General features: G+C 40.3%; 1 protein-coding gene across 2 annotated transcripts; it reads right to left on the bottom strand.

Annotated features, from left to right (window-relative positions):
• On the bottom strand, positions 1 to 20,388 carry LOC121297594 (protein Shroom1-like). Of its 2 annotated transcripts, none has more exons than XM_041224008.1 (8): positions 20,210 to 20,388; positions 6,498 to 9,252; positions 6,197 to 6,249; positions 4,692 to 5,345; positions 3,567 to 4,166; positions 3,113 to 3,245; positions 1,906 to 2,178; positions 1 to 752 (listed from the first exon to the last, which is right to left on the bottom strand). In XM_041224008.1, the coding sequence occupies exons 2-8, from the start codon at positions 9,084 to 9,086 to the stop codon at positions 498 to 500; spliced, it is 4,557 nt and encodes a 1,518-aa protein (XP_041079942.1). In that variant the 5' UTR covers positions 9,087 to 9,252; positions 20,210 to 20,388; the 3' UTR covers positions 1 to 497. The 2 variants fall into 2 exon arrangements, with proteins under 2 accessions (XP_041079942.1, XP_041079943.1); XM_041224009.1 differs by having other exon boundaries at positions 1,906 to 2,175.
• Positions 20,389 to 21,777: the final 1,389 nt, after the last annotated feature.

Here is a 21,777-nt window from a genome sequence, read left to right as displayed (position 1 = left end):
TTGAAACAAGTAAAAAAAAAAAAAAAAAAAAAAAAACACCACAAGATTAATGTGTGCTGATGTGTTTTGAGTTATGTAGAAAAACCCAATTTTGTATAAATAATTCCCACAGACATTATTGTGCAGAATATCTGAATGGATTGCTTGCATGCATGACAGCGCTTGCATTAAGCTGTGGTCCAAGGCATTACTGAACGAGACTTTCATGTGGTTTAAACAGTAAATGCACTTTTTTCGCAGTGTATGTATTTTGAAAACAGCATGCCCTTGTGCCATCTTTCCCAAACTTGGACGGTTTCCTCAAAGCTTTCGGGATCTGTGATCACTAGTAGACAAAAACATAAAAAGGGCCAACAAAACTAACCAATCAAACACTCATATTTCTACACCCAAAACCAAGCACCCAATGTTAGCTTTCTTATTCTATAAGAGGTAGAGCATGAACAAGTGAACCAGCTCAATATTATGTTGCAATGGCACCCACACAGGTTGCTCATTTAGGGGGGGATACTGTTCTGAAGACTCTCAAGCTGTTCTTCACTGACCCGAACCCTCTCGTCAAGGTCTCTCTGCTCAATTAATAAGGATGCCTTTACTTTGACAAAGTGCTTATAGTCCTGGAGCTGCTGCTGGTTCAGATACTTCAAGAGGATCTCCGAAACAACGCGCTCCCTTCGAAGCAGGTTTTCCTTCAAGTCCTTTGCGTCTTCATGCTGCCTGCACAGCAGCCTGTGCCTTTCAATCAGCGATTTCTAATAAACAAAAAGAAGAAACAAAAGGGATAAAAACACATTTATTAGATGAATACCAAAATTAGAATGCAACCATTTCTAGATGTATACCAAAAGTCCACTAGCAAATGATATGATTTTGTTTCAAAGGATGTCATTGGAAATTATGAAACGCACACCAACTATGTATTACATTTTTTTTTTTTTTTTTTTTAAGCAACAAAATAATCATTAAAAAAGTTACTTCGGCGCTATTGAAACACTCAAAATCACAATTTACATGACAGTTCTGCAGCGTTTGTTCGCAGTACCCAAGAAAACAAAATTTGTGCCAAACTACATTTAAGCAATTTAAACATGATCAGCTGTCATCGGGACCTGCTTTCTGGTAAAGGTCACAAATGGCAAAACTATAAGAGAGTATAGTGACTATACACCAAGTGTAAAATTGAACGTGAATACGGAATGCTGTGCCTTTATATATAAACACAGGCATTTGTTATTTGGAACCTTCAAAGTACCTCTGTCAGAGAAGCCTGGAGAAATTTGGGTGAGAAAGGATCCCCTAGGAAGATGCTGTCCTAGTTTTCTCCTCGCCAATTATACATTCTATTTTCAAAGTCACCATAAAGGCACCGCATTTAAAATAACAGTGCCTAAAAGGTTTGAAGTAGGGTACTTTCAAAGGGGCAAATAAATTGTGGACTACAATTTGTTTCTAAATCAGTACATACAAACGACTTTAGAGGGGAAAGGATTACTGTACGATATTCATGCGTGTGTGTTGTGTTCAATTAATTTAAGATATAGAGCAGCACATTTCCTTAATGCTATTCACAATATTATTTTTTTAATTTTTTTAATAAAGGAAAAAATAACAGCAAAACGTTTATCAGTGAACACAAACAAAATGTAATTTCTGCGTGATCTCCTCTGCTGTTATCAGGTGTAATTTAGAAGCCCTCTTGTGTTGAAACTAAGGGACTGCAAGTCACTGAATAGCTCTCTTGTTAATTTTCCTGTAAACTAACTAAACTGGACCTAGAGTGTGTATTCTAAATCTTTCCAACGGCCTTTGAAATACTTGCAGTGGTAAATGAATACAACTAGGTGTCTAGTATTGAAGTATTCAGAGCACTGGCCCACATGCACTAAACCGGCAATGAAAGCCCACCTTGTCGTCGGGGTCTGTGGCTTGGTTCACTTTGCTCAGAGCGTTCTCCACCCTGGCCAGCCGGGAGGAGAGACAGAGCAGCAGGCTGACCACCTTCTCCAGGTCCCCAATGAACAGCGTGTACCTCTCGTACTCATTGGGTTTGCAGCTGCTTCTGACCACTGTCTCCACAGAGACCCCCAGCACACTGTTCCTCTGGAGATCAGCCCCAAGCTCCTCTTTCTGCTCCTCCAGGCCCTGCAGCTTCCACTTGATATTCTCAATCAGCTCCTTCTGAGAAGAACAATGATTTTTAAAACATGAGATCGGCTACAGCATTAGGTTGCGTAGTACCAGACAAGCTTCTGAATGGTTTGCAAACAGAGATTTGTGGTAAAGTCATCATGTATTGCATATGAAAACATACGTTTCTTTTCCAATTGTTAGTTACACTCACTAAGTTACAGGAAGTCTCTGGTTCAGTTAATTTAACCCTTCCATAGGTCACACTTAAGGTAGTAGACATCTATTCTATAAACGTGTAATTAAAAGTTTGGAGGATTATTGACAAGGATTATCTGTTAATTGCATTTTAAATACACACAACTGTACACAAGTGTAAATCTCCATATCATATTACAAAAAGAGACAGCTACAATGGTGTTCTTGCTGCAACTCCTTCCATTTTTTATCCTAGCCAGGTGGCACTGCGATCTACACTAAATCTCATTATCAAAAAAAAAAAAAAAAAAAAGTACTACAATCAGTTTTTAGCCACCAGGTGGCACTTGGTCATAATATTGGATTTTCTATTATCTAATCCACGGGTTTCGAATCCTGGTCCTGGAGAGCCCATATCCAGAAATCTTTACATCATCAGTGGCTAAAGATCTGGAACACCTGTTAATCTGGACTAATTAAGCCAATAATTGGTTAAATTAAGTAACAGAGATTGGTTGAAACAAAAACCAGCAGCCACAGTAGCTCTCCAGGACCAGGGTTGGACAGCCCTGATCTAATCTGTCGTTCTCAACCAATAAATCACCATATACTGGTTTGTTCTTGCTTCTCTGTGTTACTAAAAGACTATTAATAAAGTCACCCCAGGGCAATGTAACTAGTCCCTTCTCTAAATCATGATGTTACACAGTATGTGATTTGCTGGCAAACGGGAGCTTTTACTTTACTTGACAACACTGAGGTTAATTTGAAGCTGGAGCTAACTTACTTTCTTCTCTATTACATCACTGGGATCTCCTTGGGTGTCCTGAGTTGTTTTCTGTTCTTCGCTTGTATTGACCAGTAGTTCTGTCCCAGGGGTGTCAAGGGAGATTGAATCACACTTCTCAGGGTTTTCATCACTTCAAGAAAAATATATAAATGTTACAGGACTGGACTGTATTTGAAGAATATCCACTATGGTTCCATCAGGAAAGGCAAGCAGATGATATGTACATACTGCAGAGATGAGCATTATGCTTCTTTAACATTCCTTGTATTTGTCAACTCTTCTCCACAACGAAGGAATTGCTTAAAATAGAGCTGGATATGACCAAACAAACTTTTCCATTTAAGTCACGATGAAACTGGCCTCGTACCCGGGTCACTTCAGTTAAATCAGATTCTGTTTGCTAGAGAGTAGCAATCTTTCTTTGAACTCTTAAAGTAAATAAATGAATTACCTTTCCTTCGACTGTCTCCTTGCTTCCTTCCTCTTGTAATATTCCTCCGTCAGCAGCGTGTTGTCTGACAAAAGCTGTTCCATCAGCTTCAAAGTTGTTTTCCTGTTGGATTCCGGGACCAGGACATCAGCCAGTGACAGATCCTTGGCGATTATTGCTGTAGCCAGCTCCTCCCATCTCTGCTCCACTGCCGATTTGGAGGAGGGTTTGGTGGGGGAGGGATTGAGTGGCCCTGTCTGATCTTCCATCTCATTTTCTGGTTTTGCTTTGTTTGTAATGCTGTTATCTTGAACAGGGGCCCCCGCTTGGGCTGTTGTGGGGACAACCGATGGCACGACCCCAGTCGGGGGCACTGGCAGTTGGGTGGTAGATTCCTTTGCATTGGTACTACTGTCTAATGGTGGCTTTTCTCCTTCGCTGTGACCCTCAGGTACTCTGCTCTCTGCATGCTTTGCAGGGGAGGATGTGCTCGATTCAGTCCTGACTCCACTGCCGCTGGCAGGAGAGAATGCCTCAGTGGATTCCCAATACAAACTGCCATGGTGGTGATCCCCCACACTGCCTGATTCCAAGCACTGCACTGGCTGAGTTGTCTTCATCCTAGAGAAGCAACAACAATAGCAGATATATTGATGAAAAAGAAAGTGCAATTAAGAAAGAACATTCTATTGCTTACCCTATATCAAGAGCAGTACCATCTGCCAACAATAAACAGATAGTTATGTGTTCAGCTTGTGCACAATGGGAATGAATGTGTTGTGATCTTTAACTTGAGATTTCATCATTTCTGTATGTACTGAGCTGATCATGAAACAGAATGGAAGTCTTTTTATAATCTTTTTTTTTTTTTAATTTTACCATTATGCCTTGAAGAGACGGATTTCCAAAGTTTTGGTGCAAGATTAGCTGTACTACTACATGCCTGGCACAGACTCTTCAGCTAAAATTCCAACATTCTTAATGGAATATAGGGGCTTACATAATTCTAATATATGTCAATGTCAATGCTTACTTTCCTGACAGCCCCCAATGAGATCCACAGCAGCGTCTCAATAGAACTTTGTATAATCCCCTAACACAGAAGGCAGTAGACTCCACTCCTATGCATGATCACAGTTACTGTACCTGCCCCTTGGTTTACTCTCATCGGGTCCCTTCTCAGACCTTGTGTTCAGTTCAGTCGATGATGGTCCTGTGTTCGCCAAGCCAGGTTCAATCTCAGGAAGCCCCATGCAATCAAGTGACTGTGGTGAGGGATGATCGTTGAAGAACAAGCCGTCTTCCATAGGGGTTTTGCATGAAGGACCAGAACGGGGTGATCCAGATACAGGAGGCCCCAAGGGAGAACTCCCCTGCGGCAGGGAGGGGGTCTTGCATGGTACATCCTGAAAGCTGAGGGTCTTCAAGACGTTTGGTTGTCTTTCAAAATCACTGGATGCTTTAACCGGGCCCGGCTCCTCTTTGCTCCTCGGTTCAACAAAGTCTTTTTTAAAAGGAGGCATTTCACTTTCGGATTTCCTGGTCATTTCCGTTACCTTTGCCCTGCTGCTTTGGTTACTCTGTTCCCATCCCCAACTCTTCCGAGGTTGTCTGGGCATCCCTCCGCTCCGTATTTGGTCAAGCTGTTCAGAGCTTTTGCTCAGTACTGCAGGCCCTGAGGTTCCGGAGATGCCAAGCTCTTCCATAGACTTTCCCCTTCTTTCCCTCACAGTTCGGACTTCTTCATGGCTGGTGTCCACAGGTTTTTTCACAATGTCGCCTCCGTTCTTCTGTTGGCAGCTGAAATGAATTACTGTATTTGTTAAACCCAACTCATTTCACAGATGCATTAGATAATATGTTGTATTGACTTACAAATTTTATCTCCACTTGCGGTTGTCAGAAACAGCTGGTTACCAATATGGGAAGATGACAGCTACAGAGGATTGTGACATCTGAAAAGCTTCAATTAATACACACGATCTTACGCACACTGATTGAAAAGAGCGAGTAAGCTTAATCAATCAGATCTGTGCCCAGTTTCACACCTTGTACTGAGGGTGTGGCTGGATAGAGAGACACTATGTAAATATCTATACAAATGGATATGTAGATAATCCAAAAAAGGTGTTTTTGCTTTCACGGTTCAAGAGTTTAAAGCAGGAAACCATATTTTCAAAGCCAGTTATTATTTTAATATATTTCTATTGGATCATTCCTGCTCAGGAAGACCAATGGGGGTTGCTCAAACACTTTTGTTTGTTTCTTTGTTTGAAAGCCTATGTAACAAGCTTTAAAATGACACAAAGATTACTTCTCAAAAGATGTTTGAGAACCTCTGGATTAGGTCACCCCTCACATGTACACAAAGGTGATCAGAATGGTCATTTCTCAGACCCCCTGGGCATGTGATAAGCAGCTCTTCCATTGCATGCACACAACAACTGCAGGACCCTGGAACCCCTTTTCTCCATCACATGTGGACTAAACGCCTCCCCAGAACTGAGTCCACAGTGGAACGACCCTATTACTTCAAAGCCTTTTGCTCCTGTGGATGTCTCTGAAGTAGAGACTCTCTGCTGGTTGACTTATTTGACTAACAAATGCTATTCCATTTTAACCTTGCACTGCACAGGGTATGCCATACTCACTTGTAGCTGGTTCTGTCCAGGAGAGATGAAGTATCAGGTGTGTTCTTGTCAATCTAGAAGTAAAGATATAAAGAATCTAATACAGTATTTTCCAGTACTACGTAGCAGTCTAGAATATGAATCTGGTCTATTTATTAAGTGTGTTTTAATTCTATCACCTAGTTAAGCAGTAATCTTGGACTACATTACTAGTAAGGTATCATTAGGTATTCCATTATTAGAGCTAATCTTGTCTCTGTCACTTATCACTTAGCTTATTCTTCTTATTAAAAGTATATTCATTTCAGTTGTACCCACAAACCTGAACTGGCGAAGACGAAGACTTTGACCGTGCCCTCCATCTGATTCGCTCCGGTTGGTCAAGCAGGCTTTCCGCGGAGGCTGACTTTCCAGGAGCTTGCATGGCAGACTGACTTCTATTGGGCTGTTTGTGGGATTCGATGGACTGGAAGCCTGGTGAGCGTGCATATCGAATGGAGCTCGAGGACGAATCCAGCACTCTTCCTGCAGAAAGAGGTCGAGGCCGCTTCTGTTTGTGGGTGCCGCTCACTGTAGAGGAAGTCACCCCACTGTCTGCGAGTCTCCCAGGTGTTGAGAGCCTCTGAGGGTTTTGAGAAGGCACTTGTTGGAGACCATTGGGTTTCTGCCCGCTCTTGCGTTCCATGTACTCAACAAGCGCATTATGCTGGATCTGCTTCAGCTCGTTCTTTGAGATGCTTGATACCGAAAGGGATTGTCCTCTTTCTTCAAACACCTTTCTCCTGGAAGCCAATGTGTCCTGCTCGTTAAAATCTTCCTGGGAAGGACTGTGCTCTGACTGGCCGAGTAAATCCTCCAGCTGATTGAGCCTCTCGGGTTCAGAGTAGCACAGTTTCTTTTGCTCCGGTTTAAGTCGCTTTCTCGCTCCAATACGCACTGGCTGGGGTTGTGAATCTTGGAACTTTTTTGTTTCCTTCTTACCCTTGGCTTCTGGTCCTGCGTGCTCTGGGTTGTCATTTCCAATGTCCAAGGCACTGGATAGAGAGCTTGCCCTACAGTTTATCACAGAGGGTCTCACTGATGGTTTTTGCTTGATCCTGTGGGGCCAACTAAGCTGAAGATCTTTCCTCTTGAAAGAGGTCTCCCGTAGGACCTTTGTCTGGGCATCTTTTATTTGTTCTTTGTAATATTTGTTGTAGGAGTCATCCACCGAGGAGCCTGAGCTACAGAGAGTGTCCCCCTGGTCTCGGTTTTCACCCTGTGCTCCTTCAGACAGACTGAAGGTCCTGGAAATGGGATGGGCTGGCTCAACCACTGATGCTTCTTTGTGCTTTGAGAAGGGGCCACTGCTCCACCTTGCCAATTTCCACTTTCCCAGTTCGTTTTCATTTCTGGTTTTGTAAGTGAAGGCACCACCACTCTCCCCGGTTAAATGGTAAAGCATAGGAGTTGTTTCTTTGTTGATTTTGTCATTGGCTACATCACCCAAAGGCTGCCGTTTCCCCCTGTCTCCATTGTTACTAATGAGCTCCACACACCGAACAGAGCACCCATCCTTGCTGGTTACGGGCTCCTTCTGTTTGGGAAGATCTGACAACTGGTCACCCTCCTCGGGTCCGCAGTAAAAAATATGATGACTGCTGCTGTGGTGCCGGCGAAACCCATAGCCGATCTCTCGACTCTGAGCCTTCAGGTTTGGCTCTGGGACTTCTGAGCTATGAGACCGAGGCACCTTTGATATTCTCGGGGGTGAAGTTTGTGATGAGATATGCGCACTTTCATTGCAATAGCCTTGATCTCTGTTCCAAGCCTGCGTACTCTGGCTTTCATTGTAAACCTTCAGGCCACGTACACCTGGGATCTCATAACTGCTCTGCCGTTTATGTCGCGATTGACTTGGAAGATCGTTCCTGAAATGAAATGACACCTCTTTGTTTTTCAAATGTCCATGATCCTCTTTTGAATGGCCCTTACTTGCCCTTTCATTAACACCTGAAAGACTACCCTTAAGACTGGGTTCTGAAGGTTTACATACACCAGTAACAAAATAATATTGCCCTTTGTGTTGGATGTTTCCATTAACCATGTTCTGGGTTGCTTGAGTCAAGTTCCTTGATTGCAAACTGATCTGTTCAAACTCATGGGCAGAGAGAGGACTCCGCTGTTGCTTCTCAGAACTGCTGGCCGCACTCCCACTGTAATTCTTTGAGCATTCCTGCAGGCTAAATGCCGGAGGTGATCTGCTTAAAACATTTGTGAACTTTTTCATTTCCAGTTTTTTGAAGGAGGCCTGATCTGAACCCTCGCAGAGGATATAGTCCTTGATAGGCAAGTTCTGGTTTGCTTGGGATACCCTCCGAGTAGAGCCAGAGTCAGGTTTACAATAGACAATATCAGGACTAGAAACGGTCTGAGTCCTCTGCTGCAGCTGTCCCTCAGGACCCTGACAGAGCTTGGTATTTTCCTGGTTTCTTATTGTTGTAAAACTATCAATGCGTGCTAGTGGTTGCGGAGGTTCCTTGTAACCCTGACTGGTGGCAGACTGGGTATTAAAGTCCTGATGACATCGCATGTTGCACGTTTCCATCGATTTGTAAAGATGATCCATGCCTTTGGGGTCAGAGTTTAAAACATTAGGGTTAAAGACTGCTCTCACGTACTTATGGTCAACATACTGCAAACTGTGAGAGTGCGTTTCCTCAGGCAGACATGGAGAGGAGTAGTCTGGAGCATTGGAGCCCCCTGAGAAAGAGCTGTAGGCGGAATCTCCTTTGCCATGATGGTGGGTAATCTGGTCAGTGCTGCTGGTGGACCTTGCAGGAGAAATCCTGCTACTAGTCTGGCACTTCAGGGGGTTCGGATCCAGATTGTTCATGCTTCCAAATGAAAAGTCATGATCGAAGGGATTCATTGATTTTCAGCGAAAGGAAAAGGTTGCTGTTTGTTCCAGAATGGATAGCAGTGGTGTCTTCTTGCAGAACTGAAGTCCCCTCTTCTCCTAGCATTGTCATGTTCTCCCCTTATGTTCACCACATAGCATCACACATTTTAAACACACACCTCTTCCTTTCTTCTGCCTGTATAAAAAAGACAGAAAAAATAATTGTTACTTTAGAAAAATCTCATTGTGGATGTCCTTTTATTCTGCATTAAGAATACCAAGGTTCGATTTCAGTGCCAAATTCCAAATAGCATCTCAGAGCAGGAACACCTGCTTTAAAAAGCCTTCAAGTTAAGGTTGAAGGCTTTCTAAAGAATTCTGGAATTCTGTGTTGGTCAGGGGAATCAATCTTTTTGGATTAGACAGATTAGAAGAGCTCAAGTTCCAGCAGGGGCTTATCAGTTCTGTGGCCGAAACTGGTTCAGGTTTGTGATCTTGGTGTCACCCTCCTCTCCCCCCCCCCCCCCCCCCCCCCCCCCCTAATGAACTGCTGGATATGTTAAAAAAAATGCATTCCTGGGTAATGAACAGTCATCAGTCAAGAAACATATATACAGTTTGATTAATGAGCTGTAGTCTAGTGCAAGGTAGCTGGATTTATAAATGTTTAAGCTCATCATAAGTAAAGTTCATAATGGTGTCTGAAAAAAACATGGTTTCCATTACACCCCCATCAATGTCATAAATGATGTTTATGCAAGAAAGAGTAGGTGGTTTTAGGAAGATTAAAAAAACAGCTCATATTCATTAGATTTGTATCTTCATGGTATCAACCTGATCACCCAGCATTTTCTGCCTAGATGTGCGTTTCACTGTGCCACACATTTGAACACATGTGCAAGGAGAAAGCAACCTCTCTCTGCTTGTCAGATACAAGGTGTATGCAGTGGAGTGGAAACTGCAACAGAAGAAATCTGCACAGCGCAGGTGACCCCAACACAGGAGGAAAGTTAATCTGCTGGCTGCTGACAGACACAGCTCAGAAGAGACTAAGCTTCCAATTTAAAAAAGAAAGAAATTACATTTGTGAATACTTAAGCTTTGCACAAATATCATTATGTCATTTTCCATGAACAAGAAACTAAATGTATAAAACCTATACTCTTCCACAACTTGGAAAAACATTTCTTCAAATGGTTTGAACTGTCAAAAAATTAAAGAATTTATGGTGGTGTCTGTGCAACTATCTACTTAATAAGAAAAATATTCACAGGTATCTACAAGTAGTCTACAAATGTTAAAAAGGATAAAGCACAAACAATTAGTTGACTTGGTTATGTAAAGACAAGCACAGCTGTTGTTTCTAAATCAGGGGGGAAAAACGTATTTTCTGATCCCTTCAAAGTTACAAAACTAACCAACTTTCAGGATGCACACTGGAGTAAAAACAAAGCTTTGACAAATAGGGTCCTTACAGATTTTAAAACTTTTCTTGCGCCCAATTTAATAAAATGAATCCACCCTTGGACACACTAAAAAAAGTTCTATTAAGATTTACTAAATTATATTAAAGCTGCTTTTACAGTACTGTTTTTTTTTATTTTTGATACAAAGAGTGAGAACTCACCGGCAAGCCTTGCGAGAGATAAGTGGAAACTACAATAGCAAGCCTGTGCCGTCCACCCTCGCATGTACAAAGAAAGCTGCACAAGGCATATTTCACTGCTGATGCTGTTTTCTGAACAAAAAAGTCCTGCATTCCTGACCTGCTTCAAAGAAAGACAGGCCTGGTCCTATTCATTGAAGGCCAGGGTATAGATGGAGACCAGCCAAGCAGCAGGGACACAAGCCCCAGCCTTGAGATTTACAAAGAGATGCAGTTAAAGACACAGGGGCCTCTTTCAGTCGCTGGGTCACTAATGGAAACACCACCACTGCCGTTTCCTCACGTAATGGCAAACATACCGTCTGAATTCCAGATCAGTCTAAAGAAAAAATACCAGTAAGAAATAGTTTAAAATCCTCGGTGGTTCTGCCCCTATCAGATAAATATTTCTGCTGTTTGGGAAAATGCTAATCCATTTGCACTTTGTATAAAACCATCTTGCCATCTGGCCCAAGCCCTGCTACACAGTATGTGAAACAGATGACCATGTTGACAATGAACTATAAATTGTAGTAAACTCTCATGAAGTTGTTTTCAGCTTGCAACAATTCAATAAATGTGGTCATCAAAAGTTTTACAGTAATACCCTGCCTTCATAATGTTTTTTGCAAAACTTTACAGTTTCTCTTGGCCCTTTTAGAAAACGCTAGATTGCAACTGTTTCAGTCTGGAGGTGTTCAAGTTCAAAAGAGGCCTGATCACCAGGCTCATCAGGAATTCAGGAATGTGTTTCAACATTTTACATTTACCCCGCACAGCCCTGATGTGTTTCAGAGCAGGAGAAAACTAGCCTGGGACTTTCTCTCAGTATATTCACAATGGAATGAAAATAAACAAATCCAATTCTGCATTCACCATCACATGATAATACAGGCCTGCCCTTGAAAACAGTACATGTTATTCCCACTATCCCAGGTGAAATTTAAAACCACATTATTCAATTTTAAGGGATCAAATGTATATAAAAATAGGATCACTCAAAGAGTTTTTCACCTGAGACTCACACATGTGAGAGATGTTGGCTTTCATAACCTTGGTACACGTGGTCATCCCATATAAGGATCGAAACAAAGGCTGTTAAACATCTTTAATGACAGTGGGAACATGTAGAGAATGCAGAGAATGTAGCTAATGCTATTAAGATCATGGTTTTAAAGCACTGGCTATAACTCATTGAATCGTTGATTAAGTAAATTGGGAAAATCTGTCTCTAGTCATACGGTTACAGTCTGGGATCACATTCCTGGGAATTTGAGTGCAGTAGAACTAATTTAAAACAGAGCTTCACTGTCACCTGGTTTGACTGTTTATTTTGGCATTGCTATTATCAATTAAAACTGCAATAGCCTGTGCTATGTGACCTTTGCCCAGGTTTGCACACCCTTAGACAATAATGAAAGGTGCCAATAATATTATTCACAAAATATAGAAACCTTTTCTTTTTAAAGCACTCTGCTGTATAGGATTCTTATGATTGTAACACAAACAGCAAGGCGGCTAAAGACCTGCTGCCACTGTTGGCCTTACAGTCTGTTAGGAATTTTAATTCTTCAAAAATGTGCTCTTTTTGTTACTGGAAAAATCAGCAACATTTGAGCCAAAAAAAGCTAAGGATACATGTTGGTTCACCTGACAGCCGATCCATGTAAAACGATGCCTTTGTACTCCTAAGCTGCTGGGTGTGTCAAGCAGCCATATGGAGGTCTTGGCTTTCTTACAGTACACAGCTCTGAGACAAGCCATGCATTCCAGCCAGGAAGGTGCTGTTGTCATTGCAATGGTTTTTGTTGTTTGAAAAGAAAAAAAAGACACATTTGAAATCAGGATAAAACAAAAAGAGATTTAGCATTACGTTCTTCCTTTAACTAAACGCATCAAAACAAGCTACTTGTATTTGTCCGATCCTTCCAAAAATGTTAAATCGCAGCAAGAAACAAATCAACTGAAGAATCATAAAAGCAGGAGATAAGTGTAATGAAGTCACAGGACATGTTTCTACTCACATAAACTTGCACTTCATGCAAGAAAATGATTACAAATTCTTATCTAGCATATAACTACACTGTAAAACAGCTTAGATTAAGCATTCAGTCACCCTGGCAAAGCAAGCCCAAGTAAAACATTAACAGAGCTAGCCAGAGCCCAAGTATCTGTCTATTTAGCACAAATCATATCAGCTTTCCAGCTTTTACAGGCTATTACTTTGAACATCTGGCACAGAGTTACCGGCACTGAATGGGCAGCTCAACTAAACACAGTGCCCTCCAGGACCCTTTGTGTGCATTACTGATGGTCTAGAATAAAAGGAGTTTCTCCACAGATCTATGACCAAAAAAACAGCTGGTGATTCACCAGAGGAATGCACCATAAACCCCTCTAGTTCTTGTACTTTGTAATACGGTTCAAGTTGGTGTTGTGCTGAAACAAGGGTCCTTGTTAACAAAGATTAGTCCTGTTTTTTGTCAGTTTTGTTTAAACCGTTTTAATATGTTAAGAGATTTTAATCCATTTAAGCTTTTCCAGGTTTCTTTTGTGACACTATTTTTTTTTTTTTTTTGACAGCTTGTTCACAAGCTTTTGGGACTACGCTTAATGAATGGAAATACTGTATGTAGTTCTGAAAACTTGTGCGCATTGTTCCAATGAAAATGTCTCTTATTTTGTGGATTTATTTGTTTATTTAACCAGGAAATGTACCCATTAAGACCAGGGCCTCGTTTACATGGGGGTCCTGGAAAACAATAAAAAGACAATTACCAGCAACACAATATAAACATGTGCGCTTCAAACTTCATCAACAGCACACATCAAAGAACACAATAAAAAGGACAGGTATCTGTTTGGTAACATGGATTGAAGGAGAAGCATTGGCAGGAGGTTCCAAGCAATACCCAAACATGATCTTTATAACCAGGGAAAGAAAAATGATCAATTTCCATCTTCATACTATGATGGAAACTATGTATTCAAAATATATATAAATAAATACATACATAAATAAATACAATGTTCTGGTTACCTTGCATACTGATGAGTGATGTGGTTTCTAAATCACCCTGTACATTACATACATTTTAATGTACAGTGTTTCAATCTGCCAGATCTACGGCATTCGTTTTAGTACTAATTACAAACTGCCCCCTCGGTAAACCTCAGACGTTAAAGCAACATTGCCAGTGGGAATGGAAATCTGGTTTGAATACAAAGGCAGTAAAAAAAGGTCGTTCAATGTCAACTGAGTGCAAGAAAAGCAAAGTTTTACAAAGTCCTCCTCCACTTCCTGCATTTCAAATAAAAAGAGGCTGCTCTCATGAAAATTAGCCTTTGGTATCGACTTGTATAAAAAGATACTGTAAAATGAACTTGCTGGCACTGTACTAAAAGGAGATTTTTTGTTATCAAGTGCTTTGTACAGTACTTTAGCCTTTTAATTTAATAGCATAAACTGCAAGTAGCAATTTGTTTAATACGTAATTAAAAAGTTTGGATTACTTTTTAATCCTGCCTAACACTAGGTAAAATTATTCCATGCAAAGCAAAGCATTTTGCAGCACATGGCCTCAGACAAAGTTAAAAACAAGATGTTTATATCTAGTATTTCTAACGAGGTCTCTGGTTAACCAGTCCCGGTTTTATTATGGCCCTATAGAATTATAAGACACTTAAACTAATAAGAAAAGTAGTTACAGTACGGTAGTCTTTTTGCAAAGTATATTGTATTAATACATTTTCAGCTACAAAACTGTCATTTGCATTTTGAATAAGTAAAAAACAAAAAAATCAACAAATGAATACTGATGTCAGGTATTGTCCCTTTCTCCCCCCACACACTTTAGCCCATACAATATATTTATTACACTTCTCACTAAAATAAAAGCCCAACACATCATGGTCTTGCTTATGTCCTGCATATCTTGTCCAGAAATCTCACGGCCCAGCATGATCACTGCCAGCAGTGAGCTTCATCCTCATAAACTAAGACAGCAGCAAAGGACTTGCTCGAAACTACAAGACATGCACTTCACGTGTTTCCAGCTGACAGAAAGCAAGGCAGTTTTCATAATACACTTACAAGAGGAGGAAAACTGCCTGACAGCCATCGAGGTGACACGCCCATCAGCTAATAAATGTGACGATTATTAAGACTCACAACCCCATCCCTGCACACATACCAAGACCTCAACTCACACAACGTTCAGTCACAGAAACCTTTGCCTTATTACTACACCTAACACTCACCCAGTGAAGCACACGCCCAATGAAACCCTGTGCCACGAATCAAAACCCGTAAACAGCCATTAGAACCTTAATCATTAGGCAAGATGTCAGTCTGGGGCTGATGTTCTGCCCTGGTGAAAAACTAAAGTGCTTCCTTTTACGTCATCAAACCCATGCTTTATTTGAATACAGGGATTGTAACTCACTGGCAACTACATCTACCCCATGCAACCGTTGAGTTGCAAGCAACAGCTGAGAGAGAGAGAGAGGCCAGTGTTTGTAAATGACACATACCACTCTCAAGTCAGTGCCACACTGGAAGTGCGTCTGCTAATAAACTATGCCAACCTCAATTTATATCGTGTAGCACCTGACAGAGAAATATTGCAATTAAGCAATAGAGATAACATGTAGAACCGCTTACACCAGCATGCTCTTAAGTGCACCAAAGTTTGCTCCAATCGTTCTAAACTTCTAACAGGTGTGTTAAGGGTAACACTCAGACCAATAATTCACTCAGTTCCAGTCTTTGACACAGCACTGAAAATTAGGACAAATTATGCTTCCTCCTTGCAAGGATATCACAGTAAATTTAAAGAATGAGTAGCTTATCCCTTGTTATTTTTTCAGTCTGGTGATAATCTAGGACCCTGCTTATTAAAGCTTCATGGGCATAATGCAGAGTGGAGAGGAATTTGTGAGCTTCTCACGTGAGTATCAGAAGCAGCACTTGACCTTTAAGTCTATAGTCTGCAGCAGCACCCAGATCACTAACTCAGCACTATTTTGCAAAAGTCAAAGTGCAGGCCATTATGCAGGAATGCTAAAGATTAGCCAATCTAAAGCAAACAATACCAGTACATACTATATGATGTCATGCACATGTGCAAGACAGGAGAGCTACTTATCAGAGTTTGGGGACCAAGCAAATATTTATCTGAATTCTAAACATTCCAGTTGAGCTCCACTGGACCTGGGTACAAGGACCTGGGTTTTCAAACTGAACAAACCACTCTACTTAGACTAAAAATGGTCAAGTACTGTAAATAAAGATTAGCACAGGAATGTGGTGTATGGTAAAAGCAGATTTAACATCAGTTTAACGTTTGGTATCATACGTAAACCTGTAACATGCTGCACTAGTTGGTATATTTCCATTGTTCCTATTCTTATTAAAAAAGAATGTTGTTGTTGTTATTTTTAATTACTTACAAAGAATGAGAGACAATGGGATGGACTGTTTTTGTTAAATGGAAATCAAACCAGCAACGTAACCAAACTGCTCATTTTAAGGATCCAAGTTCAGTTTTGTAGCATTACACGGACCAGTGTTGGACAGCCTAGAACTTAAGTGGTCTATCTATATACAGTACAGTGACTTACTGTATATGCCTTATCAGGCATTTGTTATACCTCTGAGAACTGCATTTGTCTAGCTGAGGTATTTTCACTGTAGATAATTACCTTCTGTTTGGATCGTGTACTAAAACTTTGTGGTGTTGTTGCACAAAATAAATAATCTGACTAAGCACAACACACACAGCTTTAAACTGAACCCACCAGTTTGTGTACACAGCAGTCTCGAGCCAACAAAGATGCACACTGCCCTGTATCCCAGTGAACTTTTTCATCTTTTCTCTCAGTTTTCTTTTTCTTTTTTAATCTGCAGTACATTACGATACATTGTAATCTGCATTACCTTAAGAACTGGGGGGGAAAAAAAACTCTTAACTGTTAATGAACAGCTCTAAAAGTTTTCCAGTATTCAAGTTTCAAGCTTTACATTAGCTGCATCACACGGTTACAAATCAATATCACCTACTTGGTATACTTACAGGAGCAATCTACACATTCTCAAATTTCATGTTACCTTTCATCAATACTCCCTCAATCAGACACTTCTGCCCAGCGTCTCTTAGCAAGCATGCAGCAGCCAACCCTGTGCTCAGCAGAAACTGCCATTCTTTCCTTGGTCATGTTAATAGATGACCAGGGAGATAATAAAATATTTGTTGCTGTTTGCTTTCAGCTTTCCACCAGAGGGTATTGTGAAGCCTGTGCTGCAGATAACAGATCAATGTTATCAGCCCGTAAGCACATCTTAACCCTTTTCACAGGGAATGTGCATTTGATTTTATGTTTTTAATAAATAAGATCGATATACATTTTCTACAGCATTACAGCACGATTTTGTTAATAGGATTTTTGTATTACAGTAGTACCTAGAGGATTTTGTCCTTCGCCAGACAGGCCAACAAAGTCTCTAAAAGTTTGACGACATCAATGTTGCTTTTTAGGCATTTACAGTCCCTGCATTTGTACCAACCTAATCCTATTGCATCTGAGTTTTCCAGTTCCACACCAAAGGACACATCACTCACATTTTCCATGTTCTATGTCCATTATTCTAGGCATTATGAAGTGGATTGGTCTACTGTTGCCAGCACAGATACTTTTGGTAACAGGAGGTCAACATTTTTGTCAGGAAACAGAGTTCATTCAGACACAGTGGATGTGCAGGTCTGTCTTAGTTTAGTAGTCATTTCTTCATTAAAAGAATCAGAACTTGTTTGGCAGCTGTATTGGTGGTATGTGACTCCATCTTACTGTACACAGTGCCAATGCCTCTATAACCCAACCTGATGAGAGCTCACACTTACTAGCAAAGCCACACTATGTCTACTGGTGAGCCTACAACTGGACTGTTCCTTTCATACCTTCCCTCCCTTGGCAATGGGAAAAGCGTTAACCCTGGAAACTTTTCCATTCCTCAGGCATGAGCTCATCTCTTAAATAAGGTTCTCCTCTGCCATTGAAACATTTCACTGTCAAACACTGCATATTTTCACAGCTAGGAGACCCGTTAAATAGCTGTGTCTCCATCCAAGCCAGAGCATCAGGGCTCCCCACCAAACGCTTGCTGATTCTTTTATTGGTTTAAACAAGTTGGAAGCACTCATCCCTAGATTCTGTAGACAAAGCTGTGGACATACAATGGCACAGCTGTGTAAGGCAGTGGACGGGATAGGAATCCGCTTTTAAAGCTTTTGCTCCAAAGATAATTTGACAGCCTTTATATTAACCCTAGACAGTGGACCACACTTACAGAACAAGGTTCTCCTAGTAAAACATGTACTGCACTGTGTTTACTTTTCTTTCTACACAGCTTATGTCCAATATATCTTAAAATAAGATAAGATTTCATTTAAACCTTTTTGTGTACATGCAAAAAAAAAAATATATATATATACACACACACACACACACACACACACACGCACGTGTGTATTTTCAAACATCTACTAAAAGCCAAGCTGAGAACACCAAAACTAAAATGGTGTAGTCCTGTTGTATAAATCTGAACCATTTAAATATAGAATGCTACTGTCCTAATGCTGTATAGAACATAGCATACTGGGCATTTGATCAGACAGTAATACTCAGCCTACTTCAAATGTAGGTACTGGTACACCCTGCACACTGTAGCCCTGTGTAAACTTGAAAGAGCTTAGAAACAGCTGTCCTCCTGCCTCACAGGATCTCAGAGTAAAGCAGTAGTGTTCTGCACACTGGAGCATGCCTGGAATTGCAAGCACAAGGTCCCCTGTGCTGCCTAAATTCAAAATCCAGAATTTCATCCAGTCTTCGTGAGCCTAACCCACACACTACCTGCTGTCTAGCACTTTAATGATCTGGTTTGTAATCTTCACTTAATTACCTGAACTGCAGGTAATTAACTGAACCTACACCTAGCATTTCAATCCCAATGCACTAAAACCACCTTGCACAATCTACTTCAGTGCTGTAGCTTATGTTGGCCCCTTAAACACAGCTAACGCAGAATGCTGCATTACAAAAAGTCTGCTTTAAATGCCAGCTACTGTATACATTTACAGAATGACAGGGAAGACATTCCAGGCTTGACCATGAGCTTAATCAGTAACATCTGTCTGATATGGCCACATTGACTATGTCCTGAATGGCTGTTTTAAATGTTTAAACTTATTTTTTTCTTGGGTATTTAGTCTCATTCTATAATTCCTATTTATTAGTTTAATTTTGATTATCTAAACAGCGGTGAAATCTCAATACCATCTCCAGGTTTGAGAGGTTCCCAGGGTTCGCCCTGAAGACGGATTTTAAATTACAATCGAAGGTTGTAACAAAGCCAGGTGTTTTGTGGTTGCATTCAGAGGACAATGCATAAGGTTTCAACCTTGGACAGCAAGCAAAGCGGAGGCACGGTAGTGTTTCTGCTCCTGTCGTGACGTAATCGAGAGTCGCTCCGCCGCAGGGCAGAGAGGCAGTGTTTGTGCTGCAGCTAGTGAGCGATACAGTTTCAGGGTCAGGACAAAAACTCAGTGTACGGTTTCCTCCGAGACTAGCCAGAACAATAGTGTCGCCTTTTTTTTTTTAACTACCACTTTAAATTAAACATACAAAAGTAATTAGTCTAAAAATGAATCTGAATTATTTAGCATGCTCTGCATTCTTTTATAATTGGTCTCTATACTCAGATCCATGTTTCCCAGGTAACATCTTTTGGATTCAAGATCTGTAGAATTCATATATGAAGTTAATTAAACATGCTTTGAGAGCCATCCCTATGACATAAAAAGACACGCTTCTTTGTGTATGTTTGTTACACTGGAGACAAGTCTGACTCGCATTAGAATTTAAGGATTGGGAATTCTAAATTCTTATTGTAGTTGATGCTGTTTTTAATGCTGTGAAAAAATGCATTCACAAGTACACTATTCATAGCCATAGAGGTTGTGGCAATTTATAATATTTTGAAACAGGCATTTTACAGTTAAGGGTTTGAGCTCAGAACTGATCATAGCAGCGATGATATCTTAACTTGGAAATAGCCCCCAATCAATACACATGCTGTCACTTTGTTTCAAATGTAACAGTTTTATTTATGTTTTTATATTGGTAAATGTACGGTACAAAGAAATAATTTGTCATTAGTTAAATCTTAATTTTATGAATATGTTGGTGCGTTCTTTGTGTATCGGTTGTGCTAATTCATAAAAGACAGTTAACTAATTTATAACAAAAAACATTCTCTGTATAACTGTGAATTGTATAAAAGCAAAATGTTACCATGAAAAAGCAATAGCAACCTACCCCTATACTAATATACAATAAGATAACCGTAGAAGTTCAACCAGCAGTGACAATTAATTTAACCCCGAAACACTCAGTTATGTCAAGAACAAACTAGCAACACAAAAACCCCTGACCAATAATTCCGTAAACATACCTGTGGTCTCTACAAACATGTTGCTCCGGTTCCTTATTCTGTTCACATAAAATCTCTAATAGGGTTTAATAAATCGTATTTATTATTAATTTAGCTTGCAGAAGATTCTTTAAAAACTACACAACGAAAAAAAAAAAAAAAACTTGCCTTTTACTTCTTGTTTCTCAGATCAGCTTTCACCACACCTCTCTCAGTACTGAAACTCACGAAGGTACGAGTTACGAAAAGGCCAATGAGCGTTGAGATGGGCGGGTATTGCTGCAGTCTGCGCGCTGGTGGTGTCTGCCAAAAAACTAATTCTTCCATTTCCTTTAATCCAGGTTTCCTTATGCAAAAATGTGAGCAGCACACCGCAACATGGAGAAAATATTCATTGGAACGGCAGGGAGAACCCGTTTGAAGATTTGAAACTACAACATTTAAAATGGTCAAAGGTTGAACTTTCTAGGGGATATATATATATATATATATATAATATATATATATATCTATATATATATATTATATATATATATATATATCTATATATTAACTATATCTGAGAGAGCATATGAATAGTGCATATACAGTAATTAATAATTCCCTGTCGGACTGCCCGTTGTCACCACGAAATTTTAAGTGGTAATTTAAACAACAGTTGTGGTTTCCTCGTGTTTTCATAACGGCTCTCTGTCGGGTGCGGTGCGGGTGTTCACAGTTTCAGCCTACCTTCAGTCTCCCACTCTCACTTTACCGCTAAACATTGCGGAACCGATTTCACGATAACAAAGCCAAAGGTATAAAAATAGCCATTCTTACAAATTCCTCAGAACGCCTTCAAGGCCTTTGAACTACAGAGAAGCAAATAAAAAACCTTGACTCAAAGTCTTATCCCCTATATAAAACCATTTCATGGATTACATTTTTGGGGGCTGACAGATAGGCCTGTCACAGAGGACTCTCTACCCAGCTCACCGTTCTGACACTGTCATACACAGCAGGAATGGAAATCTGGTTCCAGCTCACCAGAAACTGATCCAGAAGGGCTGCTGGGTTCAGGTAAGTCACTCAGTTTAAATGAATAATGAACTTCTATTTTAAACTGCTGACAGTTTCTGACTTGACGGATATCAATATCTTTGCAGCTGGAAATGGTGTTAAAAAAAGGGTGCCCTTATCAAATATAATTATCTCTAGCATAATGGGAGGGAAAAACGATGGGACAAGTATATCAAGGTCTTTACACCAAAATGCATTTTGCACACAATAGTCTTTCTAAAGAAACCCAGTTATAACATCCAGCTAGCAAGTGGCATATGTTCTAAGCAATAATTTAAGGAGCCACCATTACAAGAAAATGACATTATCATTGCAAGACTGAATATTGCACCTGATCTTTGTTTTATGCAGATACATCAACCAATACATCAAACAGTATACTAAATATTTAAATATATTCAGGTATTTGTTTTTCAGACAAAGAAAGATAAATGAAGCACTGTAGTGGTAGTTTCATGTAAATACTGATTACACACACACACACACACACTGAATGGCAAGGGGTGTCCAGTCAGGATTGAGCAATATGC

This window comes from Polyodon spathula, chromosome 22, assembly GCF_017654505.1.
Source record: "Polyodon spathula isolate WHYD16114869_AA chromosome 22, ASM1765450v1, whole genome shotgun sequence".
Lineage (NCBI taxonomy): Eukaryota > Metazoa > Chordata > Actinopteri > Acipenseriformes > Polyodontidae > Polyodon > Polyodon spathula.
The sequence above is the reverse complement of the archived record's forward strand: the minus strand, read 5'-3'. Positions and strand labels throughout refer to the sequence as shown.